This window comes from Monomorium pharaonis, chromosome 8, assembly GCF_013373865.1.
Source record: "Monomorium pharaonis isolate MP-MQ-018 chromosome 8, ASM1337386v2, whole genome shotgun sequence".
Taxonomy (NCBI): domain Eukaryota; kingdom Metazoa; phylum Arthropoda; class Insecta; order Hymenoptera; family Formicidae; genus Monomorium; species Monomorium pharaonis.
Window position 1 is genome coordinate 23541508 of NC_050474.1, and position 12161 is coordinate 23553668.

At 32.9% G+C, this 12161-nt stretch overlaps 1 protein-coding gene and 1 long non-coding RNA gene across 3 annotated transcripts; one reads left to right on the top strand and one right to left on the bottom strand.

Annotated features, from left to right (window-relative positions):
- Positions 1 to 204: 204 nt before the first annotated feature.
- On the top strand, positions 205 to 3322 carry LOC114254584. The gene is made up of 2 exons (XR_003625919.2): positions 205 to 2326; positions 2392 to 3322. It is a non-coding gene; the product is annotated as an uncharacterized LOC114254584 (long non-coding RNA).
- A 4025-nt stretch (positions 3323 to 7347) lies between these two features.
- Positions 7348 to 11660, bottom strand: LOC105837611. Of its 2 annotated transcripts, none has more exons than XM_012682528.3 (4): positions 11070 to 11660; positions 10421 to 10670; positions 8251 to 8814; positions 7348 to 7834 (listed from the first exon to the last, which is right to left on the bottom strand). In XM_012682528.3, the coding sequence occupies exons 2-4, from the start codon at positions 10668 to 10670 to the stop codon at positions 7641 to 7643; spliced, it is 1008 nt and encodes a 335-aa protein (XP_012537982.3). In that variant the 5' UTR covers positions 11070 to 11660; the 3' UTR covers positions 7348 to 7640. The 2 variants fall into 2 exon arrangements, with proteins under 2 accessions (XP_012537982.3, XP_036146606.1); XM_036290713.1 differs by lacking the exon at positions 11070 to 11660 and adding an exon at positions 10974 to 11054.
- Positions 11661 to 12161: the final 501 nt, after the last annotated feature.

Sequence of the window (12161 nt, forward strand, 5' to 3'; positions counted from 1 at the left end):
ATTTAAATTAAATTTGGTTAAAAAAGACGTTTCTTTTAATAAAAAAAGCTTATGTGTTTAATAATAGCAATATTAACTTTATCATATTTAAAAAATTAATATTTTAAATAACTTAGATATTATATATATAGAGAGAGATATATATATATAAACAAAAATATATCTTTTTAACTGTATAGAAAAGTAAAAACTACGTTTTATAAATTATGATTTCAGAGAGAAATATTTCAGATACAATGTTTCTTTTATTGGTTCTTTATTATTAAGCGCTAACAATTGATTGTAAACATCTAAATTGTTAACGCTTATAATCTGGAAATATCTCAGGGACACATCAATTTCTAAAAATCACAAATGTAGTCCGTTCTCCGTCATCTGTGACTAATGATATTATCTCTAAGAAATCTAATATTTAACCTATCTCAAACTATAAAGGATATTTTGTAGAAAATTTCTGATGAGAAATGTCAAATCCATTAAAAGAAATCCATCTATGAAGTAAGGAAGAAAAGCCCTTCTACAAAATTCACACGAATAATGTAATTTTACGATCTTTCGTTTCCTATAACAAAGGACATTACCTGCTTAAACTGTAAGATTTATCGACTTCTTTGAAGTCCGTGATCGATTTGGTAGAATTTAAAAGTATATTCTCAGTCATTTGTTGCTATAAAGTTACATACGCACTTTCACAGCAAATACTACATAATTTTTCCATAAGGATATGCGCGCAAAGAATACATTCATGCTTCTATCGAAGATACATTGTTATCAAATTTGCACAAAACGTGCATAATTTATGCTAATAACGCGCATAACAGGAGCACGCACGTGCTTCCTATTTATCCGCCCGTATATGCCAAGTTACCTGATCAGAAAATTGGACACGAAAATTACGGTCACCGTAAAAGCGCCGACTTTCAATGTATTATGGAATTTATATATATGTCGCGGAATTAATTCGATGGATTCATGGTATTAATTGGTTTGTGGAATTAAGGTTTACTGCACTGAATGTTTCAATCGCTCAATTTCTTTTAGCATTTTATATCCTATATTCATCTATTTTCTGTATTTCTCTGTTGTTGTATTATTATTGAAACTGTTTCACCAAAATTTAATTAAACTATAATCTGTTAATTATTATCATATACTAATAGAACTTTTTTCAGTACACAGCTTTACAATTCATAAATATTCTTTCGACAAACGTTACATCGTTAGAAATAAACTTGTAAAAACTAATGTAATAAAGATGTCACGATGTACAGAGAGACGTCGTATAGTTTGCGGAGTATATCAACGCGCGAATAACAGAGGATTTATCGTCTGTATCGAATGTAGATATTCATGCGTTCGGCGTATACTATGTCCAAACACGTATAATCGGGCATACTCATAATTATACGAGGCGGACTCTCTCGTCCGCGGTCACATCCAAAGGAAGGATGTTTGAGAAGCCGCGCCTCGAAACGTTCTCTTATTTCTTGGCACCTTCGATTGACAATTCTCAGGCTAACCGCGAGCGAACGAGCGCGAGCGGTACGAGACTGGATTATTTGCTCTATCTTCGTCGACGACATCTCTCGTCACCTTCTTTTCGCCATGAAAACTCTTTTGAACGCGGCTTCCCTCCCTCCTTCTTTGTCTCTTCTCCGCGTGTCGATGGCATACGTGTGGCGGCCACACAAGGATGTGCCGGGAATGTACATTGACTATTATACGGCCCCTCATGCTTTTATAGCCCGTCTGGGTGGCGCACATACCATCGCCATCTTGTTAGCCGCGATTAAATATTGATGCAAGAAGCGATATCCAGCCTGAAGTAGTTTTCTCGATGGTTCGCGGAACGGCTCGCGAGAATCTAGGGCGGTAATTTCCAATTACGCGTATCGCTCGCCAACTTTTTCTACGCGCTAATCCGCGTAGATCATGCGCGTTTGTCGAACATGGCACGACAGAAATGATTCACTACCGCGAGCGAACCGTTGCGTATGTACAAGATTTATAAATAACATCGCATTGAAGAAGCTGGTAAACCGCGATTCCTAACGGCCACAGTGTTAATTTGTTTCCTCACCGATGCGTGTCCATTATTGTGCAAATTGTCGACGAGGCAGATTGCGCAAACGTCTGACAATGGGGGATCGCGCGCGCGAGTATGCGCGGCCTGTCCCCACGGGGTGTTAAACTACCCCATCGTTAGTGTGCCGAATCAACCGGAAATTCCAGCTTTCGTCGCTTCCGTATTCATTCAACGGGAGATGCGCGATGCGATGGAAGAGGGAGAAGAGAAACCAAGTCGTTTTCGAAGGAATTAGCCAAGGTGAGATAATGCCAGCACCCTCCCTCTTGAGTCGGCTCGATTGTCATGAAAATATTTATTATCAGAAAAGAGAGAGAGAGAGAGAGACACGACAGGACAGCGACCACTGCCAGAGCCTGCATGTTTCCAGATAATTAGAGATCGACGGCTGTCAAGATATTCTATGAAGATGCTGCGACAGCTGAAACCGCTATGCAAATCTTCGAAGACCTATCTATTCATTTACCGAGCTCTATCGATGCTTCCTACATCGTCGTCTGATTTTTTTTACAGACAGCGATGACATTTGTCTTGGTTAAACTCTGATGCCAACACCATAAACCTCTCTCGTTTTTAATGCATTATATAAGAATTTTTTAACACGTGGGAAAAAGTTTTCTTAATCTCTTGGTTTTCTATAAGATTCCTTTTAATGACTGACAAAAATTTTGGTCAAATAACTTTAATCAAAATATGTGTTTTCTAGTGTTTTTTTTTTTTTTTTTTTGACGCGCTAAATCCGTTAGTGAAAAATTACGACAGGAGAAAAATAAAGTTGAAGATGTGTCTTTTGTTAATTTTAATTAACAAAGAAAACACATGTTCTGATAAGACCTTCTTTTAAGAGACTAAATTTGTTTTATTAATCAGTGTAATCCATTTACTTTTAAGTATAATTAAATATAATTATAAAACAATTTAACGTACAGAAAGGAGAGAGAGAGAGAGAGAGAATTAATACCTTTTTTGCAGTAGTATTTTCATACTTTCTTCGCTTTTCTATTATTTGTGTTACGATATTTGGTATATTCGTGACGTATATCGAGGGAAAATGATCATCTAGCTTGAAAAAGAAAGAGCTGAAGGCGGAGGTAACGAGACGGGAGCGAGACGGGGAAAGATTACCCCGAGACAACCGTGAGGAGATCGCTTTCGGGATCATTAATTATCCTAGAAAGTGCGAGAACGGGCAAGATATATAGGGGGAGGATGGCAGGGAGGAGGGAGAAAGCTGAGCGGCGGATAGAAAAGAGAGCGAAGGAGACGGCAAATGTCGCCACTGCAAACCGAAATTACTGTTGAAGATTAATGATCTTCTCTGCTTTATTACAAGTATTTATAAACCGATCCTTTAAATTTCTCATAAAGTTAACTTATTTGCACGGTGCAGCAGTAACATTATCAAGATAACCAAGATTTTGCCTGAATATTTGCCTTCATAAAATAAATAAACTTTTTTTAAAAAGTTGTATTTTCTATTCTTTTCTATTTTCTGTATCAAACAAACCGATATAACAGAGCTTTAACATCTACTTGACTAAGAAAGTTACATTCAAGTGATGAGAATTTATTGTCTAACGTGCCATTGTTCAAAAGAAAAAGTTTTTTGTAATATTTTTCATTGATACACTATGTTCTATAATTTCATTTCTATGCTTCCTCATTTCGGTATACAGTAGCTACATTTCAAACTAATTTCAATTAATCATATTGAATAGATTTTTACCAAAATATATATCTTTTCACGAAAATCTATGAAATAAGTGATCACAGATATATATATTTCATGTATTTTTCAATCGTTATTCTTCACAATCTGAAATATTCTAATAAAGAACAGGAATTTCTCTGAAGGAACAATCAAGTATTCTTCTTTTTCTGTAAAAATATTCTATGGTAATAAAAGAAATCCGGAAATGTGTGGTCCATCAAGAAATTAAAAGATAGGGGAAAAACCCCAACAAAAAAAATATCTGAATCCAATCCTATCGATAAGGTCATAAATATCGATGCCACACTCTAAAAAATTTTGTGTTAAATTTAACATAAAGCAAATCTGTTATTATTATAGCTTGTTTAAAGTATGAATATTAATACTTTTGTAAAAATAAATGTAATACATCACATTAAGAAGAAACACAAGACTTTTTGAGTATTTCGCGATGTAACGAGAAGGCTCGCTAGAATCGAAAAAACACACAAAACTAAACGTACGTATATCAATATATTATCGCAGCCCAATACCCGCATACCAATGGTACTCATCGGCATTAATTAACTTCGGCCCGAACGTTTGCTCTACGTACGATGAAAAAAACTGGCGAAATGAAAAAAAAAAGGAACAACGTGCCTTCTTTAAATAAATCGCTGGAAGTGACGGGGTTGCGGGAAAGAAGATTAACGAGCGCGGTGTGTCGTTCGATTCGATACGTCGAATTAACGCGGGACGGAAACGAAGCTGCATGTATCGGTTATTAATGACTTACGGAGTCTGCCAGTGTAAATGTTAGGCGATGCCGCGCGTAATCGTCGCTTAGAGACAAGAGTCCGTATACATGAATACCTCGGCCGACATGCGACCATGAATCGAACGATAATGGTGGAAATGACGATTAATTGACGGTAATTTGGACGTAGCGACGACAATGGCGTTTAAGCGCGCGTTAATTACACACACGCGTAGCGTAACGAAAGGTAACCGCGGGGAAGGAATCGTTCCGCACTTTTACAACCGCGCGCGCGCGTCCTAGGATCTCATTTTGAATACATTTAACGATTTACGCAGCAAACTCGTTTTCAGGAAACTAAATCGTTATTCGCTCGTCTCTCTATGGAGGCTAAAACGAATTCCAGTCGCGCTCGTTGCGCGTATACACGCGTACGTGGAGGGCGTGGGGATGAAAAAATCAACCACCGCCCTTCGTTCCCTGAGTGGCAGGTTCGCTAATACATACCCTTGCGTCCCGCCGCGTTCTCGTGTTCTCTCCTGCGAGCAATATCGCCCCGGTTTCGCTGATGTACCAGATAGACGAAGACAGAAACGGTAGGGTCGGTTAACGATGATTCGGGTAACCAGACAGAAGTAGACAGAGAGAGAGAGAGAGAGAGAGAGACGAAAGTCCATAATGTTGGGGGAGGATCCGACTATTGCATGCCACTCTTCTCTACGCTTTCTCACACACGCATATTTTTTTCTTTAAATACATTAAAAGGGACATTACAGGAACAAGGTCCTCCCCTTGGTCCTCCATACAAGATGTATATAACAAAATTTTTATATTGTAACATGTCTTGAGTGATAACTCAGGATTTTCCATAACAGATTAGACATAAATATTGTCCATAACATAATAGATTCCATATCAGATCCATTATACTCATTGTTTGAACGTGTGGCAAATCAAAAAAATCATGGTCACAAAATATTCAATATAATTTTATTTTATTGTAATTTATTTATTTTCAGTATTTTAATAAAAGCATTCTTTCCGTGTGCATTTCAAATAGTACGTATTATAGATACATTTTTCAATCAATTATTTTTTAATTATTTCAAAAAGTTGAGTTTCTTTTGAACACGCACACATACACACAATTTGAAATAATTATAAAGTATTCATATCTCAAACATCTAATTTTTGGCAAAATATTAAAAAAATTTTTCTGATAAATATTTTTCTTGACACATTTTACCGCAATTATTGTGAAATTTTCGTCAAAATTTATGATACTATTATGCAATATATTTGCACCATGTGCAAATTAAAATTTCTATATTGGCCGCTGGTATTAAAGAATGTTACCAATTTAACCACTACAAGAAGAGATTGTTGAGCCATCTATTAGAAGCATTTAGCGTTATGTATATAATTATTTTTTTAATTATATATTTCCTATTTATTATCCTAAATGTGCATGTGTATGTGTGTTTATATGCTAAACTAAATACAAATAACTAATGAAATTAAAATGTAACTATTACTACATTTTAATATCATTACTTTAATAAATATAAAGATTGATAAATTAATTGCTTTCTGTCGATTACATTTTGTAAACGATTCCACTTAATCTATCGTGAAGACAATTAAAAATTTAAATAAACCAAAAAAAGTTTAAAGGCTACAGCTTTACTAAAAGGTAAGTATTTACTTGTATGTTTTGACGACATATATGTATGTATGTATTGTATTAATCAGTTCCGTATTTTTATTGTTATAGAAAAGAAATTAAATATTTTTAAACAAAATCATTCCCAGCCACAAATGCTAACAATAACGCGCGCGTGAAATATTCAGAACACATACCTCCAGCTATGCTTTTCCAAACTTGCTAAATCTCAATGTTAATTAATAATCCATTCCATATGATCCCAGCTCTGCAGTTAAAACAGACGAATAATCACGGCTGCCATCTTTCCGGATTTCTGATAGAAAATACAATTTTTCAATCTCGAATGTTGCAACAGATCAAAGAAGACTGAAGAGTGGAGAGACGACACGGCCGCGTTTTTGGTGATCCGCGAAAGCAATACGCCATCTGGGCCCTTTAAATAACCTGGACATGAACTACGTAGCCAATGTCCACATTTGGACGAGCGGGTAACTCATTGGGCTGTTCTTTTTAGCTGCACTGGTGCACAGGTGCAACAAGATAAGAATCGAAAAGAGATTTTAATTCTTGATACAAAGAATAAATTGTCGGTAATTCTAACAGTTTAGAACACGTATGAGCTGCAGGGAAACCCGAAGTTTTAAAGCACACATTTATTTCTTCGGGCAAGTGCAGCGATGCAGTTATAAATAGTAACATTTTTGAAAGATCTTCTTGTTTCAAATTCTTTATATAAGTTTTAAAAAAGTAAAAAACTTGAGTTTGAATATTATTTAATTCTTCTGGAACAGTTTTTAAAACTGTTATAACCTTATTAGAATTAGAAAGCTGTTTATTAAATATAAAATTTACTTTAACATCAATTCTATAAAAAAATTCTCACAAAATAATGGAATTCCATTTCTAATTTTTTAAATAAAATTGTAGCTTTCTATGCACAATACGTTTTTTGCTACAACACTAATCTGTTCTTTAATTTCCGACAATTTTGGAACTTCTAAAAGTCCATAAGATGTAAACAAGTTTAATAGCATTTTTTCAGTTAAAGTCTTTTTCAGTTAAATCTAATTCTTCAAAACAATTTTCTGCTTTATGTATTAATTGTTGTTCCACTGGTGTTAAGAAGTAAAAAAAGTCTTCTAATAAAATTTCTTGTTTCACTTCTTTATTTAGCGAACCCAATTGCAAATATATAGATTTACATATATTTGTTGGGATAGATCTTGTTAAAATAAAAGTATGAGCTAAAATTCTGCAAATGATTAGAAAGTTTTTATCTAAACCCTTCCTTATTTTTGATAAAAATAAAAAAGGGACTGATCGGTTCTCTCCTCTAAATAAATTCGGGCATAATTTTTTTCCAAAACTCAGAAAATAATTCCTTCGTTAAACTACTACAACCTAGCCCTAATTCATCTTTAAAAGTGACTTTTATTTTTTTTTATATATTTTCATCTTTATATAATGTTAACATTTCTTCGATAATATTTTCTCGTTTGATTGTAACATCTGTAGTATTCATTTCTCCGTTATTGGGTAGATCTGGGTACTCAATTTTCATTTCGTTGCTAAATTCTTGACTTACTTCTGTATATGCGAAATTGTCCAAATTTAATATATTGGAGGCAAATTCATCTGTAAAAAAAAAAACTTGTATCGTTAGCTTCATACCAATAATTTTTTGTCTTTGAAATTTGATTAGTTTCATTTTTTAATAAAAAAATTTAATAAAATTAAAAATAAATTAATATTGGATCGAAATGTGAATATTATATGAAATAAGATAAATAATGCCATTTTCCGGTTGAAACGAATCTTGATTCTCTAACAATAATTTGTATCAATTATTGTAAATATATTTTTCAATTATTATAGATTGCGTGCCGATATGGTTGCCGGCATCTTTAAAATAATTGATATAAATTATTTTTAGAGCATCAAGATCTGCTTCGGAAAACGGCATTATTTCTCTTATTTTGTTTAATAAGAATAATTTAACTTGCTAAAATTTCTATGCTTTATTATTTTTGCCAAATAATAAATCAACCCACTTGGACTTTGATTAATTTGAGAGGCTTGTCTGATAACAAATCCATCCTGATTCTGAATATTTTGATTTTGAAAATTCTCGGATTCATCGTTATTTGGTTGTGATCGAAAATCTGATCGTGTTTCTGTAGACTCCCTTCTGACGGTTCGTCTATTTCTAGTACTGTAAACTTGAGTACCGGGATAATTATCATCAGATTCACTTGAATCTTGTCCAGAATTTTGTTGAAAAGAATGTCTTGTAGTAACTGATCTATTTTGTCTGTTACGTCCTAAATCTGTCAATGAGTTTTCGTATGACTCATCAACATTTGCATTATTTGCTATTGTATAATCAGGACAAGACAAATCTCTATTTGGGATGATAATAATAATCATTCCTCTAGGCACTTCGTTCATTAACTCTTCAAATGTATTTACTGTCAATATTATTATCTTTTTGTCTTTAGTGCATTTGCCGAAACGAAAGCCAACCGATTCTAATTGCACCCTTGAATACATTTCGCAAATACATCTTTGGATTCTAGTCATCGACCAATTCAATTTAAATACCATTATTTTCTTACCTGCCAATAGTAAAGAAATCTTGAATAATAACATTAAAGGTTTTTTGTTGTAAAACCAAAAAGTTTTTTATACAAAAGCATGTATAAATATATAGAATTATAGAAAATTATGTATCAAATGTGTACATACATTATATATTCCTATATAATTCTATATAATTTTATAGATTTATACATACAATTATATAAAAAATTTTTACCGGGAAAAAATTGCATATATATATTATCAATATGTAATTCAATATAATTATAAATGATTATACAGAAAATGTGATGGAGTAAATGTAATGGAGAGTCAGGCGCGGTTAAAGAGGCGCAAAGTTTTTATGCAGTTTTCTAATGAAATTACGAAGCTTACAAAGGTTTCAACATTTTCAGAGTCATCTTCAGTGTACATAATACCGTTTAAAAAATTACAATAACTTTTTGCACTAATTCTTATTGACATTCCACATATTTAGACTGGTGTGGGCTTTGTCCAATCTGGTTGTAAACCTGAGTGGTGATAATATAATTGCACGCCAGGAGTTATGAAATCGAATGTGAGTCATATTTTCAAGAGTGTAGAGTGTCGCAAGAATGAAATAAGAATAAATGCAGAATTTAATAAATAACTTAAGAATAAATAATTTATAAAATCTGAATATTTTGAATGCCAATAGGAGTTTGTAGAAAACAATCTTGTAATTTTTTAAAATTGATATTGTACACCGAAGACGATTCGAAAAAGAGTTGAAACATTTCTAAGTTTTGTAATTTCCTTTGGAAACTGAATAAAAATCTTGCGCCTCTTTGACCGCGCTTCTGAAATTTACTGCTAGTACTAAAAATTTATAATATATGTAACGCAAACTATAGATTTTCAGTGCTCGCAGTGTATATCAAAACGTAGTCATAATTATAAATGAGCAATTTTTTCCCTTCAAAAGTTTTTTGTGTAAAAACATGTATAAATCTGTAGAATTATATATAAATATAAAAACACGTATGGATATAATTGATATTAAATTTTATATAATTCTATATGTTTATTAGAACTGGATAGTAACAATTTAGAATGTTAAGACTTGAATAATAAAGTTAAAAATTAATAACTTTTAACTTAACTTAGTTGACTTTGAATAATTTCATTTTTACTTCAATTAGTTGTTTTTAGAACATAAGCTTTAACTTATTAACTTTTATCTTAAGTTAAATTGTTAAAATTATTTATATAAAAGATAATAATTATGAAAGAAACGCATAAAACAAAATATTGTTTTTGTTGTTTCCTTTTAAACTTAATTAACAAATAAAACATTGAATTTATTTGACGATCCATTATAATTGGTTTGAGTAATCTAATTTTTAAAAATTACGACTTTCTAAGTTAATATAAGTAATGCTTTTCAAAATTAACTTTTAATTTAACTTAATTTAATTTTAAAGTAACTTTGAATTGAGTTGGTTTTCTGTTCATGTAACTTTTAACATAATTAAATTAATTTTATAAATTATTAACTTTGACTTAGTTATTTTGAAAAATATATTGACCAACTCTGACATTTATGCATGCTTTCGTAAAAAATCTTTAGCGGAAAAGTATATATTGTGTAATAATGTTTACCGAAACCATTTTCTTGTAAATATATACATTCGGTTAGGGTTGGGTAGTAATCAGCGTTTGATCTTCGTAATAGGAAAAGAGTGTATTTTTTCAATATTTGTTTTGGTCGGCCTCTCGAACGTCTGAATGATTGAAACAAAGGTCGAAAATTTCCTCTGGTAGCTTGCATAAGTTGAGAGGGTTGCTGTCGAATAGCTTCCCTTACTGAATTTGCAGTAGTCGATAATGCAAATTCGTCTCGGCTATTCATCTGAGATACAAAATAAAAGACAAATACACTTAACTTATATAACATATTGTTAGACATAAGCACAGATGATATTGCCATATTCAATTAGCTTAAGATAATAAAAAATTAAGACTCGCATCACTCACTCACTCTCTCTCTCTCTCTCTCTCTAGTTATCAGTTGTTTGATAACTTAATCATAACCTGTCTTTTCATGATTTTGTATCATTCTCAATTTTACGTCTATTCAATTAATTGTTCAAGTAAAAGATATTTTTCGGCTAATTTTACAAGCGTTCTGAAGCGCAAATGCTACTTTGTATACCTTTTTAATTGAACGTATGACATCTCTGAGGTCATCAAACAAGGACAACTAATGTGAGAGACCAGGACCTTTTAACATGTTTCCTTTGATAATTACCTTTGACAATAAATTCCAGAATCGTACTTCTGAGTAGAGTTAAAGATCACTCGCACGCTCCTTGCTGTGGGTTCCTCGGACCGGTTTACACGACGATGACGACAAAAACGACGAATAGCACGCGCCGATATTTATTCCGTATTACATTTACTATTTGCTATAAAAATAATGGCACGCTAAGAAATCTAAGGATTAAATCTGACCTGATGACCACTACGGCACCAGTTTAATAATATCCCGCCTGTCGGCCGTCATTAGTAACCAGTTTAACCAACACAAGACTAGGGAATTTATTTATCGCGACACAGATGTACCATAATTTAAGCAATACACGTGTGGTCTGTTCTTTCTAGCTGCACTGTTGCACCGGTGCAATAAGTTAAAGTTAGAGATACTATAACAGAGATTCGCCAATGTGCCGTCTTGGGGTAAAACCGGATATCGGATATGACGTTTTCGATGGTGGTTTACTCTGTTTTCTTTTGACAGGTGACAGGTGACAGGTTAGATCGGCTAGGCTTTCTCTGTCAGTTATATCTATCTTTCTCTCTCATACTTCCGGTTATACCCCAAGCGACGGGAGCCAATCAGAAATCGTTAACGCATTGGCGAATCTCTGTTATAGTATCTCTAGTTAAAGTAAGACAATTATATTTTTTCTCATTCTAACTTATTGCACCAGTGCAACAATGCAGATAGAAAGAACAGACCAACGGACTGTTGCATAAATTATTTTCTGCAACTCTCAGAGTATTGGAAAAATTAATTTATGCAACAGTCCGTGTATTGCTTAAATTATGGTACACCCATGATTTAAGAAATACACGGACTGTTGCATACATTATTTTTTACAACTCTCAGAGTATTGTAAAAATTCATTTTATTTTCCGCAAACGGAAAATATTAATGATATCACGATTAAAATGCTCATATCGTCGTCGGTTGTAGTTATATTTCGCAGTATTTTGCCAACATATTACGGAAAATATATTATCATAATTTAGTGCACACTCTTCTGTCTTCTCCGATATAAAGAGAGACACGAGATTTGTTTTTTATTCCTGCACTGCTGCACTAGTACAATAAGTTAGA

Excerpts from the sequence above, each read along its gene's own strand:
- LOC105837611 (XM_012682528.3), bottom strand. The coding sequence starts at position 10,670 with ATGAATAGCCGAGACGAATTTGCATTATCGACTACTGCAAATTCAGTA. Across the intron at positions 8,815-10,420 it reads TTTACAAGAAAATGGTTTCG|GTAAGAAAATAATGGTATTT; the intron begins GTAAACATTATT and ends TACTATTGGCAG. Across the intron at positions 7,835-8,250 it reads TCAAATTAATCAAAGTCCAA|ATGAATTTGCCTCCAATATA; the intron begins GTGGGTTGATTT and ends TTTTTTTTACAG.